General features: G+C 40.4%; 1 protein-coding gene across 3 annotated transcripts in view; it reads right to left on the minus strand.

Moving 5' to 3' along the window:
* dennd1b (DENN/MADD domain containing 1B) overlaps positions 1–18,890 on the minus strand; it is a 289,551-nt gene that overhangs the window by 52,293 nt on the left and 218,368 nt on the right. For all 3 annotated transcript variants that reach the window (XR_009645036.1, XM_060830181.1, XM_060830180.1), the window contains one exon: positions 9,584–9,685. Coding sequence is in view for 2 of the 3 variants with exons in the window: in XM_060830181.1 (XP_060686164.1) it covers positions 9,584–9,685 (102 nt within the window). In the remaining variant the exon portion in view is untranslated. The remainder of the gene's footprint in view (positions 1–9,583; positions 9,686–18,890) is intronic.

The following is an 18,890-nucleotide window of genomic DNA, read 5'->3' on the forward strand; positions in this document are numbered from 1 at the left end:
ATGATAGAAACCAGGCAGATAATCTGAGGCATAATTGGACAAAGTCCTATTTATTCAGAATGGGCCTTTTTCCAAGATCCAAGGCCTTGGTTCATGGTCAGATCAGTATTATTTACTGGATTTCATGTTAACTAAAATGAGATAAAAAAAACAACTGAGCTACTACAGAACAGAAATGCCTTTGAAGTGTAGGTTGCTATCATACTAGAAACTCAAGAAATTCTGCTGTCATAAGATAGCATTTGATTCATTATCATTCTTCACAAACTACTGAGCTCAATCAGTCTGTTACAAGACTGTGCAAATCATCAATAGTCAAATAACTTGGGAAAATTATTTCAGAAACACAGGTGCATATCATCCTCAGAAATTGGGATAATTTGTTTTATCACAAATTTCTTCAGCAAAACGTGCAAGGAATCAGGATTGCAGCAGAGTTTCTCAGACTATGTCCTTGTTATCATCGTGGAAAAACTAACCATCAATGAAAGAAAGAATCCTCAAAAGTTACCTGAATGACTGAGCACCCCAAAATACGATGAGGCAACTTTTTCACGCAGAGGGTGGTACGTGTATGGAATGAGCTGTCAGAGGATGTGGTGGAGGCTGGTACAATTGCAACATTTAAAAGGCATCTGGATGGGCATATGAATAGGAAGGGTTTGGAGCAATATGGGCCAGGCGCTGGCAGGTGGGACTAGATTGGGTTGGGATATCTGGACGGCATGGACGGGTTGGACTGAAGAGTCTGTTTCCATGCTGTACATCTCTATGACTCTAAAAGTGCAAGCTCACAAACAGAAGTGCAGCTTTTCAAAATATGATTCGAAAGCACAGAAATAAGGCAGATTTAGCAATCTGGCCTATAGTCTGCAGGAGCATACTTGATGCTATTATAGAGGCAATAATCAGGAAACCCCGATTAGCAATATTAATATCTTTGCCGACTTTTTTCTTTAAAACTTGAAGGCCTTTATATTTCCCTCACATATTCTTGTCCAGATCGAGCACTTTGGCAGCTGAAGACAGAAGACCATCAAAAATAGAAACAGAAGGCGGCTGTTCAGCCCCTTCAGGCTGTCCCACCATTCAATAAGATAAGAGCTGACACTTCTTACATCAACTTTCTTGCCCTTTCTGCATAATCCCTGATTCCACTACTGATCAAAAACCTAAATACCTATTTCAGCTTTATATATAGACAAGGACTTTGCCACCACAGCTCTCTGTGGCAAGACTCAAATTTCTAACAAAAGGATATCCTCATCAGAGTCATAAAGTCCTACAGCACAGAAACAGGCCCTTTGGCCCAAACCGGTGCATGCCAACCACAATGTCCATCCACGCTAACTCCATTGCCATGCACTTTGCCTATATCCTCCTAAACCTTTCCTATTCCAGTACTTGTCCAAATGCCTTTAAAATGTTGTTAATGTACCTGCCTCAAACACTTCTGCTGGCAGCTCATTCCATATGCATACGACCTTCTGTGTAAAAAATGTTGCCACTCAAGTTCCCTTTTATTCTCTCTCTTTTACCTTAAACTGATGCCCTCTAGTCCATGATCCTGCAACTCTACATTCTAAAGAAAAAAGTCCTAGCTTGTCAAACCTCTCCATGTAACTCAGACTGTTGAGTCCTGGCAACATTCTGGTAAATTTCTTCTGCACTCTTTCCAGTTTAGTTACATCTTTCTGATAGCAAGGTGACCAAAACTGAAACACGGCACCAAATGCGGTCTCACCAGTACAACTGCAACATAGCTTCCCAACTTCGATAAACAATGTCCGGACTGCTGAAGGACAGAGTGCCAAAGTCTTCTTCACTGCCCTGTCTGCGCTTTCAGAGAACCGTGCACCTGAACTCCAAGGTCCCTCTGTTCCACTGCACTCCTTAAGGCCCTACCATTCACCATGAAACCCCTATCTGATTTGACTTTCCAAAATGCAAGACCTCACACTTCTCTGTATTAAACTCCATTTGCCATTTCTCGGTCTACTACCTCAGCTGATCAAGTTCCTGCTGCAATTTCTGATAACCTTCCTCACTGTCCACCATACCACCTACTTTACTTACTAATCATGCCTTACACATTCTCACCCAAATCATTGGTATAGATAACAAACGGGAATGGGGCCAGCACCAACCCTTGAGTCATTCCACTAGTCACAGGCCTCCAGCCCAACAAGCATCCTCCACTAATACTCTCTGCTTCCTACCATTAAGCCAAATGTGTATCTAATTAGCCAGCTCCCCTGGATTCCATGCAATCTAACTTTTCAGAGCAACCTATCATGTGGAACCTTATCAAAGGCCTTACTGAAATCCATAAAGACTACGTCCACCGCCTTGCCCTTGTCCTACTCACTTCATCAAAAATCTCTAACATTGTTGTGGTTCTGTTCGCCGAGCTGGGAGTTTTTGTTGCAAACATTTCGTCCCCTTTCTAGGTGACATCTTCAGTGCTTGGGAGCTTCCTCTGAAGCGCTTCTGTGCTGATTCCTCCGGCATTTATACTCGTTTGAATCTGCCGCTTCCGGTTGTCAGTTGCTGTCCGCTGCAGTGGCCGGTATATAGGGTCTAGGTCAATGTGTCTGTTGATGGAATTTGTGGATGAGTGCCATGCCTCTAGGAATTCCCTGGCTGTTCTCTGTTTGGGCTGCCCTATAATAGTGGGTACAAAGAACACCGAACGGAGAATTCACCACAAAGGTATACAGAAAAGCCACACACACAGACCAAGTCCTGAACTATGAAAGCAACCACCACAACACACACAAACGAAGTTGCATCAGGACATTATTCAAAAGGGCCACAACACACTGCAGCACACTTGAACTATAAAAAGAGGAAGAAGAACACCTATACAAGGTATTCACCAAAAACGGATACCCATGCAATTTCATCAACAGATGCCTAAGGGAAAGACAACGAAATGAGGACATGCCACAACCCAAAGGACTGGCCACACCCCCCATACATCAGGAGCATTTCTGAACTGACAGCCAGACTGCTGCGACCACTAGGACTCATAACAACACACAAACCAACAACCACTCTCAGACAACAACTCACCAGGACAAAGGACCCGATACCCTGCATGAGCAAAACCAACGTAGTGTACAAAATCAAGGACTGCACAAAACACTACATAGGACAAACAGGAAGACAGCTAACAACCCGCATCTATGAACACCAACTAGCCATGAAACGACACGACCAGCTATCCCTAGTAGCCATACACTCAGATGACAAACAACACGAATTCGATTGGGACAACACCACTATTATAGGGCAGGCCAAACAGAGAACAGCCAGGGAATTCCTAGAGGCATGGCACTCATCCACAAATTCTATCAACAGACACATCGACCTAGACCCTATATACCGGCCACTGCAGCGGACAGCAACTGACAACCGAAGCGGCAGATTCAAACGAGTATAAATGCCGGAGGAATCAGCACAGAAGCGCTTCAGAGGAGGCTCCCAAGCACTGAAGATGTCACCTAGAAAGGGGACGAAACGTTTGCAACAAAAACTCCCAGCTCGGCGAACAGAACCACAACAACAAGCACCCGAGCTACAAATCTTCTCACAAACTTTGAATCTCTAACATCATCTTAGTCTTAAATTAATACCCCTTTATATTGAAATTATGTTCTCTGGTTCTAAACTCTTCTATGAGGGAAATTATCCTCTCAGCATTTACCCTGTCAAGTCCCTTAGGAACCCTATGTTTCAATGAGACCACCTCTAATTCTTTTAAACTCCAGCAAGTAGAGTGCCAACCTGTTTAGCTTTTGCTTATAGTACAAACCCTCCTTATTGGGAACAAAAAAAATTGCTGGAAAAGCTCAGCAAGTCTGGCAGCAACTGTGAAGTGAAATCAAAGTTAACGTTTTGGGTCCAGTGGCCCTTCCTCAGTTCCTCCTTACTTGGATCACTCTTGTGACTTTTACCTGAACCGCCTTCAACTGAATGATATATTTCCTTAAACACAATAGCAAAGCTGCTCACAGTTCTCATGATGTGGTCTCACCAGCATCTTGTACAGTTGCAGTAAGACTTACCCACACTTATACTCAAACACCCACCCGCCCCCTCCCCCGCACAAAAAATAAGGGTCAACATTCCATTGGCCTGTCTGATTATCTGCTGATTATTGGCTAGCTTTCTCTGTTTTATGCACAAGTATCCCCAAGTCCCTTCGTGTTACAGCTTTCTGCAGTTTTCCTCCATTGAAATAATATTCTGTTCTTTTGTTCTCCCTTCCAAAATGAATAATTTCACATTTTCTCATAATACTATCCTTTTAGCATTCCCCACTTACTTAATCTATGAATCTCTCCCTCTGTCTCAATTGTTTGTATCCCTCCCAAAACTTGCCTTACCACCTATGCTAACAAACCATGCACATGCTCCATGCACAATTCCCGGGATGCATCAAGATAGCCAAGTAACAAAATGATTTGCTCCCCCATCCAATTTTTTTGCATAAATGCAAGGAATCTTTGCCTTTCACAACCAGAGCCTGGATAAACTTCCTAAAGTTATTGCTTTTACACCAAATTGTCAAGTTCTGGGTGAAGATGGATGAACTGGCTCCCTTTCTTCATTCATTTACCCTCTTGTATTCTGACAATTAAACATCCAGTTGCACCGTCAGACACTTTGATAACTCCTATTCTAGTAAAAAGGTAGGTATCTAAGAAGGTAAGTGCAATGTACAGACACCAGTTGGGTTAATATTATGAACTTGAAAGTGTGTACTGTACCTTTCAGAGAGAGTGAATGCTGTTCTGCACTGAGAGCTTACAAGAGCAGTCTCAGAGTCAACTGCAAAATTGAAAATATGTATGTAATATTTGGCAGTGAAATGGATTCCTGATTTGGTTGCTGTTTTGCCAATTTGAATTTGACAATTTGAGTTTAAATTATGCTCCAGGATACTGAAACCCAATCAAGTTTGAATTTATTGTTTTGCCAACATTAAACCAATCAGATGATCCAACGTTGGGGATATAAAAAAAGACAGATATTTAGACAATCAAGCAGAGCAACTGCCATCGAGAGAGAGACCTAAAACATTGAAACACTCTCTACCAAAGGGACCTTTTCATATGAAACATCTTCACAGTAAATAGTAAGACGACAACCCAGGGAGATCTTCAGCCGGAAGAAGAAAGACACCGAAGACGACAGTGACTTTCTGGTTTTGAAATCAAATTGATGTAGTTTTAATAAGTGTTTTATAGGAATAGTATATTGTTATAGTGTTGAAGACAGATAATAAGCAGTTAAGAGAAAGGGGGGCTTAGAGTTGTGAACAGTTCTTGCTTAATGTTCACTTTTAGAGCTAAAGAATAAATTGAAATAATTTTCTTTAAATAATAGAATTTGGGAGTTCTCTGTCACTCATATTTTAACAGGATTAGGAGGTGAGTTGACCTTTTCTTGGCGTTTCGTTTAATTAACAGAAAAGTTCACCGCCTTGTCGTAACAGTTAGGTACCAAGGCACAACATGGAAGGGTGCCAGGTAAGTGATGCTTTATTCTGGATAGGTTGGTAGTATTGGGTCCGGTGGAGAGAAGGGGATCTGACAAGTCCTGGGGGTGCCAGCTCAGGGTCAAGGTCCATGGAGTATAAGAGGTCGGGGGAGTGGAAATGAAGTATTTGTATTCTAAGTTAGTAGGATCAGTTTCATGGATATCCAAAAGTTTGACTAGATTTACAACTGTCCAACTTTACCTTGTTAACGATTAACAGCAGCACCATTCTCTGAATTCTTCAATCTAAATGGATACTTTTGGAGGATTTCATGTGCAGGGGATTTTCCCAGCAGAATCTCTAATTTCTCAGACTATCCCATTAGAGTCTGCTGCATCAGGATTCCACAGGGTCCTGACAAACAATTCCTATTCATGTCCCGGAAGCAATGGCCGGATATTAATAAATCAATGTCTTTAACAATACACACACGCACACAGATTAGGCAGAAGAAGTGAGTCCAAAAGTGATAATAGGTTAAAGATAATGTGGAACAATCACCATCGGTCAGTCATGAAGAGTGGATGGTCAAACGACAATGGTTGAATAGCCGATTTTGGGATTTTTGACTTTGTAAGCAGTTTGAAATCCTTGGGTCCAGTTTTGCTTTGACTGGCTTGCTGGGTTTTAGACCTCAGGCAGAGTCTTTGATCTGAGCACTGGTTTACTTGGCTGGTTCTTCCATTGTGACCTTCATAACACACTCGTGCTTGGATGCTAGCAATTACAGATGAGTACCTAGTCCCATTGGCACAAACACTCAACTCACAAGCACATCTTCTTCAACTAGCACTCACAGACCAGGACTGAGCTGGCTTTCAACCTCTGTTCTTGTGTATCTCTGAAAGGAGAACGGTACAAAACATGTCTCTTTCCCAGACTGCTGTTTTTTCTCCGGTTCACAGTATGAGGACCTAACCCTTACAGTTCAGCATGTACTCATTTTTGATGAAGGGCTTATGCCCAGAATGCTGATTCTCCTGTTCCTTTGATGCTGCCTGACTTGCTGTGCTTTTCCAGCACCACTCTCCCGACTCTGATCTCCAGCATCTGCTGTCTTCACTTTCTCCTAGCTCAGTATGCACTGTCTTGTTCCCAGTTTAAGTCCATCCCTTGGACTTTGTCACCTCGTTAGGTGTGACATTCTGGGGATCTCTCCCCTTCTCTCTCTATGCCAGTGTGTTTACATCCACTGTCATTGTGGTTATATCAATCCTCTCTTTTGAAGAAAAATAATGTTGGAACTCAGATTTGATCTGACCATTGAGATGACAACCCGGGGCAGTGACATGTCAAACCTTTATAAACACTGATAAGGTTTCAGTTGGAACATTGTTTAGTTCTGAATACTGTAAAGGTTTGAGATATTATAGAGAGAGTTACTGTAAAGGATACTACAGATGAGGCACTTTGGATACATGGAGAGGTGGGAGATGGTTGGAATAGAATCGGAAAGTGCTAGGGTTGGAATATAAAAGCAGCGATGTGCTACTGAGACTTTACTGGTTAGGCCCCATTTAGAGCACTGTGTTCAGTTTTGGTCCCCACACCTCAGGAAGGACATTTTGGCACTGGAACGTGTCCAGCGGAGATTCACACGGATGATCCATGGAATGGTTGGTCTAACATACGAGGAACAGCTGGGGATCCTGGGATTGTATTCATTGGACTTTAGAAGATTAAGGGGAGACTTAATAGAAACTTACAAGATAATACATGGCTTGGAAAGGATGGACGCTAAGAAATTTTTTCCATTAGGAGAGGAGACTAGGACCCGTGGACACAGCCTTAAAATTAGAGGGTGTCAATTCAGAACAGAAATGCGGAGACATTTCTTCAGCCAGACAGTGGTGGGCCTGTGGAATTCATTGTCGCAGAGTGCAGTGGAGGCCGGGACGCTAAATGTCTTCAAGGCAGAGATTGATAGATTCTTGATGTTACAAGGAATTAAGGGCTATGGGGAGAATGCGGATATGTGGAGTTGAAATGCCCAACAGCCATGATTGAATGGCGAAGTGGACTCGATGGGCCGAATGGCCTTACTTCCACTCCTATGTCTTATGGTCTTATAAAATCAGCAGCTCTGGAAGCATCTGAGAGAGAAACAGTTCATACTTCAAGTCCAATATGGCTCTTCTTTGGATATCACAGACTTGATGAAGAATGTTCTCAACTTGTTTTTCTCTCTCCACAGATGTTGCCAGACCTGCTAAGCTTAGTTTGTTTCAGATTTTCAGTATCCATAGTATTTTGCTTTTACTAGAGAAATTTGGGTTGTTTTCCTTCGAAAGAGAAGGTTAAGAGAAGATTTTAACAGCTGTGTAAGAAATCATGAGTGTCTTTGGCACAAAGAAAAATGAAATTGCTTTGAGCGGCAGAATACACAAATCTACAATCATGCTCAAAAGAATTAGAGTTGACATGAGGAAATAATGCTCCTTCCTTACACAGAAAGTTCTGGAAGTGCAGTGAAAGGATATTGCAAACAGATTCAATAGCCACTTGCAAAAGGAATTTGGAAATACCCAGAAGGGAAAAATGTACAAGGCTATTGGAAGAATGAGGGAGAATGAGGGAATGGGATGAATTAGATAGCTCTGCTAAAACAGAACTTGAGTGGAGCCTTCTTTTTTTTTAAAAAGGGAAGCTTGTATATGAGAGAAATACTGACTTCTTAGCTGTATTTTAAGTTGCTGTCCCAATTCTGAATGTACTTGCAATTTTCACAGAGGTCATTCGATCATGTGGGAGTCAAAGTCACAATTTAATGCTTGCAAAGATTGTTTGAGAAGTTGCAAACCATTATTGCTAAATGAGTGCTGGCACTTCCTCTGAGCTAAGTGCTCATGCCCTCTTACATCCCTCAGTGTTGACAGGCATCAGGGGTGGGGTGTTCATTTTGTAATTTGGTCAGGAGCCAATTTGGGATCCTGGCGCTGCAGGGTATTTTCCACACACACCCACCAGGATGATAAAAGAAAGGCTTATTGAATACTTAGACCCTTCTTACTTTTAATTGCCTGGTTGTGACTGACAGCAGCCCTTCAATGGGATGGACATGGGTCACAGCTATGACCTGGACATGTTCCGAGCTCAAGCCCACTGCCTACAAGCTGACTGCAACTCCTAGTCATCTCAGGTATGGAGCCTGAACACATCCCTTTCTAACTTTAAATTTATCGTCATTGGCTCCCCACTGCTGGTAAAATGGTGGTACCTCATTACCTGACCCAACCTCTTAAAATGGCTTGGGCTGTCTTCATGACACAATGAAGACAAAGGCTGGCAGTACCAACTTGTGGGTCTGTTAGCCCATGAGCCCACGAGCCCAAGCTTGTCTGGAAGTTTAGCTCCTGATATGCATCAGCAAGCCAAATGTCACATTCCACACTCACCAGTTCTACCAAACTATTTCCATTACTAGGTCACAGACACCCACTCCATACTGATGTCTGTTCATGGTGCTCCACTCTCCGACCCTAGGAGGGCCACTTACGTTTCCCAGAAACCTCCTCTTACCCTCCAACAAAAATAGAAATAGTTTGAGAAACTCAGCAGGTCTGGAGAGAAAGCAGAGTCAATGTTTCTGGTCCGGGGACCCTTTTTCAGAATTCCTCCTATCCCATCCTATTAGCATTTTCCCCTTGTAACTTTATCTTGTTTCCCCTTAAATGCTAATTTGCCACGTGGTGGCAAATTCCACATTCTAACCAGTCTCCTAAAATCTCCACTGGATTTACTGCAACTGTCATGTACTTAAGATCATTTCCTCTGGAGTCTTCCACCAATACAAGTATCATCTGCATACTGCAAAAGCAAACCCCTTCATAAACCCTCTTCCATGCGACCACTTAGCCTTTGCTGACTGAGAAAATCTCGGCCAGTCTTTTCTAACCATTACAATCTCTCAGTTCTTGATTGAAAATTAATACTCAATATTCTAATCTGAGACATATGCAGTACAAAATAGTATTGAAAATAAATTTTCCCCAGCAACATATTCACACCATTTTTAAATGTACACAAATTCTTCACCTGTTTGAAGAGCTGAAGCTGTACTGCATTTTGAAGAAACTGTTTCATAGTGCTGGACCGATGTGCAACGTAGCTCTCCTCGCAAAATGTGATTGGCTCTCCCTGAAATTAAACAATATTCATCAGGTTAAATACCTGAACATGAGTTAAGTACATTCTTCCTCCTAGTTGTTAGTTTTTAAATGCTTTTTATTACATCGAACAGCACTGAAGAAATTGAAGCAGAAGTGCATGTTCGAACTGGAATAGACCATGAGAGCTGGCTTATATTTTAACAATGGACATTCCATCCATGTGCTTTCTCTTACCCTGAACATCCCATGTTTTCCATGTTCTGCTACCCCCGACAAGTTGCTCATTCCCTTGCCAGGGCATGGCTTCACTGGAAGCATTTGTTGAACACTACCTCACTCAGGCAGACCTGATTTATGCCTGAGCTCTGACACAGTACTGCTTGGCTGAAAGGTGGAGCTCACATCTCAGCCTGACTTGATCCTCTCTCAGCACCAAACACACAAAGTGCATTATGAACTGGTGGGTTTTAACCCTGCCTGATCTACTTCACCATAACCATCAAACTTGCAGAGAGCTCCACTGCCCCAACTGATGATTCCAAAGACATCACCATTTTGGCACATACTAGGGATCCTTTTCGTCAGTATAGCTTAGAAATGATCATCCTCTCTTGGATACCAACTTCATATCTCCCAAAAAATGAACAAACACAAAAGCTTGAAACTGACTCCATTAGGAAAAAAAACAAACTTGGTTAACAACTATCTTTATTGGTGCACATCGACACAGAATGTCATTTCAAAGCATGGTCTAGTTTCTTGGCAATAGTCATTAGGCTAATACGTATTGGATATCATTCCCTGTTCTTATGTTGTTTTATTCAAAGCAAAATTGGAAACAATTGTTGCTGATTCAGAATGGAATGCCTAAGGTCTTATGGCATTGGTTTGAATGTATATTTTCCCAACAGATCATTTTAACTGCTGATATTTCAATTTTGTTGGTTCAGGCCATTGTCTTGTGAAGTTTTTTCAGTCTGTTGATTCAAACTGGAGAGAACATTCAAAGTACTTGGACAGTGAAAGACCAGAGCATATCTGTGGCGAGTGAAGGAAATAATAATACCACAAAAGCCAACTGTGTATATCACAGATATGCAAATTTTTTTAGTAGAATAGCTTCTAGTCAATCAGCAGCTTACTAACTTTTGCAAAACCTAGTGTCTCAGCCATTGTTTCCTTTGGATTCTGATAAAAAGAATTCTTTGCCTGTCATAATGCATAAACCCTATTGATAATACTGATGAACAATGTTAGCTACATTCACATCTATATGTCTGTCATAAACCATTCACCTTCTGCCTGCTAAAATTTGAAGATAATCATGCCAGACTGCATGACCAAATAAAGAGAAAAGGGTTCTCCATTGGAAGTTTGCACAAATTTCCTGGGATGATCAAGTTAAGAAAAAACTTGTCAGTATGGGATGCAGGATCTTACTTCAAGAGATGGCCAGGGATGCTGACTATTCTCCCTGTCCTCCCTCGTCTTTCCCACTCCAGTTTAAAAGGAATGGACTTAAAAACAAGGTCTGTAGCAAATTGCCAACCAATGTAAATTGCTGCTCTTATAGATGTAATGAAGGTTTATGTCAAAATATTACTAATTTCTTTGTTTCTGCAATGCTAGCATTTAAGAAAACAGTGTTTTAATTCATACCTGACAGGACCATCAATCTTTGACCTCTATAAAATAGTGTCATTTGAATTTAGCTTTGTTCACTTGCATTATATTTTTCCCTCCAATTAACTGAGCACACAACTGCTGCAAACTTGACGGACAAATAAAACTAGAAGAACAAAATTTGTTTATCATGAGACCAGTGAGAATACAAAACTAATTTTAATGTACTTGGTAAGGAATTTTAACCAGCAGAATTTTTACTTCCCTATTACAAATACTAGGAATTACAGATATCACAGAGGCTGTAAACTCTTAAAATAATCAGTGCAAACATTACAGTTTCGCCCAATGTATTAACAAAACAATTCATTTTCTACATGAAAAAAATACCCAAATGGGACATGAGACACTAGATTCACATTCTGGAAATGTATTCTACTTGCACTATACAATATATTACTTTCTGAGGAAAAGTAGCATAAGTTTGGCATGCTTATCGCAAAGCATCAATATTAATGAACACTGTTAGCTACATTCACATTGATTTATTAACAAACAATTGAGTTTTGACGGGTAAAGTGAAGCAATCTAATGGCCTGGTTATATATTTTGAAAGAGTTGCTGCCAATTATGACTTTTTGTACACCAATAAAATGCTGAATATTCAATAAATAATACAAAGGAGAAATAAACTAAATCAGAAACATTTTAATTTGGATGTTGTAAAATGATCAACTGTAAATAACCTGGGAGCTCAGCTAAATGAAATGGACACTCTCGTACATCAAATCCCTTCTAACATGAAACAACTATTTAGATAATATACATACCTTTTAATGTCCTTGAAATGCAAATTTAAATAACATACAAGGTAAATGCATAAGAATAGGATTATGAAGAATTCTTTGAATTATAATGTTTATTCATGGAACATTATAATAATTCATTACAAAATCCCATATTTCTGTCAGGTAGTCAAGACCATGCTAATGGAATGGAATCTGCAAAGACTCTCTGGAGTACAGTTTTGATAGCTCACTGTACACAAAGGACAAATACTACGAGTCATTGCAGAACAATACAAAAATCTACTGCTGACAATCTCAGTACTTTATGAAAACACAGAGAAAACTGCATTAAGAGCTATTCTAATCACTCCTCTGGATCTCCCTCTGATCTATCAAAACAAAAATCAACAGTTACACATCAGACAGAAATTTTTAAATGGAATCAGCAAAAATCCATTTTATCTGATACTACTGAATCCCCAAAGCACAGATACACTTTTTAAGTTGCTGTGGTCTAGGATTACAAGCATGTGGCTATTTTATTTCACGCCATAATTACTGAAAGAACTTCAATGGAATAAATTAAAAGTTGTAATTTAATAGTCAATACTAAATCACAACATTAGATTATGGCAATTCTTCTGATGCAATAATAAGCTGTAATAAAACCATTCAGAAGAATACAGGAACAGAGGTAGGCCATTCAGTCCATTAAGCCTGCTTTACCATTTAATCTGATCATGGATGACCATCTGTTTTAATGCCTTTTTTTCCACACTACCCCTTTATATGATTGAAATTTTGATATATGTTAATCTTCACGTCAAACATAACCAAAGATTGAGCTTTCACAGACCAATGGTGCAGAGAATTCCAAAGATTCATAAATCTCTGACAGAAAACAATTAATCCTGATGCTGATGCTAAGCAGCATATCTCTACTTTGAAAGTGTCCTCTGGTCTATAATCAGGGGAAACTCCATACTTGTATCCATCTGTACATCTCTTAAGTATTTTACAAATTTCAATCACATTAACTCTTATTCTTCAAAACTCTAATGAGCACATACCCAATTTGCCCGATCGCTCTTTCTATGACAGTCCTGCTGTTGTCTTTAATGTCTTTAATGATCCTACACATGGGTACATAGAACCATGAAGCTGATACAGACCAAGGAAGTCCTGAATTCACAATGTTAATAGTGATGAGGTGATTGATGCAATGGGCCACCAATGAGGTTATTCAGCCCAATTGCTGCTGTATAGTTGACATATTGGTATTTAGTAGCATTGTGGTATGAAGTTTTTATAGCAATAAGGCATCCTGGAAACAAGTCTCCTGCCTTGTATGTGTGAACATACATTGAATGCACTCTGTCGCAATAATATTCTTCCCAAGATAAAGGACCCAACACTGTATAGACAATTCAAGGTGCAGTCCAATCAAGGTTCTATGGTATTGAGGGAAGAATTTATCATTGCTGCACTCAAATACTCTTATGTTAAAGGCTAACGTAACATTAGCCTTCCTAAATGCTTGCTGCATCTGCGTGTTAACCTTCAGTGACTTATTGCCAAGGATACCCAGGTCTCTTTATCCAACTATAATTCCTAAACTCTTACCATTAAAGAAATATTCTGCAGATCTATTCCTCCCACTGAAGTGGAAAACCTAATCTTTCCATATTATATATACTGTCTGCCTGGTATTTGTCCACACACTGAGTCGGTCCAAACCCTCTTGAAGGTATTTTGTTTCTTCCTCACAGCACACAATTTCACCTAGCTTTGATTTACATTTAAACTTGAATGTATCATTCATGTATCAATTCTCCTCCTCCTCCTCTCTCCATCATTTATTTAGGTCCCTCTTGACTGTGGATTCACTACACTCAATTGAAAATTCATCGATAAACTGATTCAATTGTTGAATAACTGATGGGCTTTCATGTTTCCACACAGAAAGCATTAAATTTAAATTCCTGCCCTAAGTGTAAAAACATAGTAGCTTAAAAAAACCCTGAAAATTATTTAATTAAAACAGGGTGTTTGGATGTACTAAGCCGTAGAGAAGTTCTCACAAGTAATTTTATAGAAGTGTGTGCAATCACTTTTCCTTCGTTGATGCCAGATATCATGGCCAATATTTCATCTGAACGCGAATTTTGAATGTGAACTTCATCTCTCAATGAATGTTAGGACTTAGAAGACTCAAAGAATGGATAAGGACAACAAGGTGCAATGCTTTACAAAAGATGGAAAGCCAATGAAATTTTAAGCATTTATTACAAAAAAATAGAAGATCCAGGGAAGATGGTTTGGGAACACTCGTTTTTTTTAGCTCCTTTAAGGACCAGTAAATTCTCTCGTCTCCCTCCTATCGGAAGAATGTTGTGAAACTTGAAAGGGTTCAGAAAAGTCAATGATGTACAATATGGAAACAGACCCTTCGGTCCAACCCATCCATGCCAACTAGATACCCCAACCCAATCTAGTCGCACCTGCCAGCACCTGACCCATATCCCTCCAAACCCTTCCTATTCATATACCCATCCAAATGCCTTTTAAATGTACCAGCCTCCACCACTTCCTTTGGCAGTTCATTCCATACATGTACCACCCTCGTGTGAAAAAGTTGCCCCTTAGATCTCTTTTATATCTTTTCCCTCTCACCCTAAGCCTATCCCCCACCCCAGGAAAAAGACTTTGGCTATTTATCCGATCCATGCCCCTCATAATTTTGTAAACCTCTATAAGGTCACCCCTCAGCCTCCGACGCTCCAGGGAAAACAGCCCCAGCTTGTTCAGCCTCTCCTTATAGCTCAATCCTCCAACCCTGGCAACATCCTTGTTAATTTTTTCTGAACCCTTTCAAGTTTCACAGAATGTTGCCAACATTGGAAGTTTTGAGCTATAGGGAGAGGCTGAATATGCTAGGACTGTTTTCCCTGGAGCTTTGGAGCTGAGGGGTGATCTTGTAGAAGTTTATAAAATCAAGAAGGGCATAGATAGTGTAAATAGACAAGGTCTTTTCCCTGGGTTGGGGGAGTCCAGAACTAGAAGGCGTAGATTTAGGGTGCGGGGGGCAAGATATAAAAGGGAGCTATGGGCAACTTTTTCATGCAAAGGGTGGTGTGCGTATGGAATCAGCTGCCAGAGGACACGTTGGAAGTGGTACAATTACAACATTTAAAAGGCATCTGGATGGGATTATGAATATGGTTCCGAGGGATAGGTGCTGGTAAATGGACTAGATTAATTTAGGATATCTGGTTGGCATGGACGAGTTGGATTGAAGGGTCTGTTTCTGTGCTGTACATCTCTAAGATACTTTACAGTGGCATGAGCATACAAATTTGTTTGAAAAATGGATGCAGCTAGAATGTCTTTAATAATCTTGTGCATGGGTACACAGAACAAGAAGCTGATAGGGACCAAAGAAGTCTTGAATTCACACTGCTAACAGTGATGAGGCTATTGATGCAGTTGACTACCAATGAGTTTATTCAGTCTTATTACTAACAGATTGGTATTCAGTAGCATTGCGGTATGAACTTATTATAGCGATAAGGCACTTCTAATGTGGAAACACTTTGATGTCAAAGTAGTTTAATATCAACTTAACCTTATACTTTATTTCAACAATGCAATATATAAATTAATCATTATAAACGACTTGTAAACTATTATGATTAACAATCATTTTTCAGAAATTCGATGGCACACGTTAAAAACAAAGCTGTAGACTTAAGAATTCTCAACAAAACACTTATTGCAATAAGTGGATTAAAATAGTCCTAAATAGAAAGCTTTGAAAATATGACTTTTTTAAAAAAATCATATTCCTTTCTCCCTATAAAATCTAGACAGCTTTATCAAAGACAGCTGACTCTGATCCTCAAAATGGAAACATTCAAGTTTGAAGTGTGTCAGTCTTATGAACACAGACAATGCCCCTTTAATCTTTGAAAGGATGAAAACTTTACATGTTGTAACATTCTGATACAAATGGATACATTCTTTGGCTGTGTTTCAGAGTACTGGCAGTTAATAGCACTGGGAATAGCTGCTGCCAACAGCTATTAAACATGACTTCTTTTCCCATTGAGGAATACTAAAATGTTGTCAGTACAAACTCTGAACTGCAGATCAGGTTATTAAAAAGAAAATCATTAAAAGCAAACCACAGTTAGTATTTTGTCCGCTTCTAAATTTGAGATAACAAAGGTTTGCAATCAAACCCACTTCCCTTGAGTAAAAATGAGTGCTGAAAATCAACATGCTCAAACAAACCCACTGTAGGACCATTAAAACTTTCAGTGTATTTAATGGAACACTATAATGGGAGAAACAAGATAAAGTTGTGTGATGCATTGATACAGCATGCTGTGTTCTCATCATTTGGATTCACGCCTGCATAGACTAATATTCTCACCATACGCAGCATATAAACATTTAAAGCAGCATTGAACATGGCCCAGTGTGTTTTCAGAACATTAAATTCACAGCAATTGACACCCCCAATCTCATTCAAGGCCACACGAATTTCAGTGACTTGGACAATGAAATGGAGTTTATGATTGGTCTTGAAGGAGCAACAGAAGTGGGAAAAACAGAGTGGGATTGGATAAGACGTTCCTGAGTGTCTGCCCAGATTGGCTGAGGCGAAAGAAGAATGTTTGGATAAGTAAGAATACCATTAAATGAGGATAGGGCAGATTAAGGCTGGATAATGCATCTTGGTCAGTCAACGGTCCCTTTGTTCTCAAAGTAATCAACCTGGACCAAACTGAAACCCATGGAAAATCAGAAACCATCAGAACAATTTCTTTCAGATCTCCCTTAATTCCGAAAAGCAAGTCCCAGCTCTACACTTTACATGCTAAGGCAGGAGGGAATATTCCTAACGAAGGGCATAGGCCTGAAATCTTGACTCTCCTGTTCCTCAGATGCTGGCTGACCTTGTGTGCTTTTCCAGCACCGCACTTTCCGACTCTGACTCTCCAACATCTGCAGTCCTGACTTTCTCCCAGGAGGGAACCTTCATGGGGTGCTCAGTTGCATGGAATTACACTAGTGATATGGCATAGGAGGCAGCCATTCGGCCCATCATGCCTGCACTAGCCTTAAAATGAACACCATTGCCCCGTGCCAGAACAATCATCCAATGTTGTCTTGAATGTCTCAACTCAACTGCCTCCACTCTACTTGCAGGCAGTGCACTCCAGACCCAAACCAGTTGTTCTACCTCACTTCATCTTTGCTGCTTTTGCACATCACTTTAAATCTATGCCCTCTTCTCCTTGTTCGTTTTACAAGTGGGAACATTTCCTTCCTGCTGACTCTATCCAGCCTGCTCATGATTTCGAAAACCTCTACCTGATCTCCTCTGCGCCTTCTTCTCTCTGACGAGAACAATCCCAACTTCTGCAATCTATCCTCAAATCCCTGGAATCACTCTTGTAAACTGCTTCGACACTCTCTCCAATGCATCCACATCCTTCCTACAATCTGGTGGCCAGAACTGCATATATACAGTTGGATAAAACTCTGCCTGCTTTGCTCTAAGTAAAGCTAATGCAAAAGGGCCTTGATCTGGAACTAGGTAACAAGATTTTGAACTGTCAATCTCCACTCGATGTTAAAGTTAAATTTCTAAGTGGAAACTGGAAGTACAGGTAACATAATTACCTTTGTGCTTCATGCATTTTATGTGTTTTGCTCAATATGTGAGATGACATTAATTTCATCCATTGGGTTAAGAAAAAATGGACTGCATAATAAAACAAGATGACTCTACTATTCTGGCAACTACAATTCCATTTTTCAGTTAAAAACTAGCGACTTTCAATAATCTGCATTCTTTCTCCCTTGTTCTCCAAAGGCCGTAATACTTGAGATGCACAATACAAAGGTATATGGTTCCTACCTGTTCGCAACAGTATCAACCTGGCATCATTAGTTGATTTTTTAAAAAACACTCAGGACATTTGTGCAACTGGATGTAGGTTTGTCCATCAGAAAAAATGCAGGAAGAGGCATGGCCCATTTTAATGTGGGAGTCTGAATAACATCACACAGTGCACTGCCTGCTTGAGGCTGGACCTCAGAGACTGCCATCAGACCGTCACTCTGCAGCACCTGATAAGTCGTTGAAAGGGAATTTGCAGGTAGTTTAGGAAACAGGATATAGAGTCATGCGCAGGACAGGGAAGGTCCAAATGTCCCTCACAATTAAAATTTCTACACTTCACTTCAAAAGTCTCAACTCCTTGCCTGCCAGGTCTGACTGAGTACATGAGAACGAGGAGCAGGTGTAGGCAATTCCTGCTCAGCTATTTGATCCTGACTGACCTCATCTTGGCCTCAAGTCTACTTTCTTCCACTGTCCATAACCCTTCAACCCATTACTAATTAAAAATCTGTCTACTCCTCCTTAAAAAGTTACACAACGTCCCAGCATCCACCACATGAATCTGTGAATTGTACAGATTTGTGACCCTTTGAGGGATGTAATTTTTCCTCATTTCTGTTTTAAATCTGCTGCACCATATCCTAAAACTATGACCTTTTATTCTAGATTGCACCACAGGGAAACATCCTTTCTCCATTTGTTTCAATTCCCTTTAGCCTCTTATATACCTGAATGAGATCTCCTCTCCTTCTTCTAAACTCCAGGCAGCATTGGCTTAAACTGATCAATCATTAACGTTATATATTAATGTTCTGGATGAAGGGACTGGGGACATTCTAGCAACGTTTGTCAGTAATACGAAGATAGGTGGACAGGCAGGTAGCACTGAGGAGGTGGGGAGGCTGCAG

Source organism: Hemiscyllium ocellatum, chromosome 9 (assembly GCF_020745735.1).
Source record: "Hemiscyllium ocellatum isolate sHemOce1 chromosome 9, sHemOce1.pat.X.cur, whole genome shotgun sequence".
In the NCBI taxonomy this organism is placed as follows: domain Eukaryota; kingdom Metazoa; phylum Chordata; class Chondrichthyes; order Orectolobiformes; family Hemiscylliidae; genus Hemiscyllium; species Hemiscyllium ocellatum.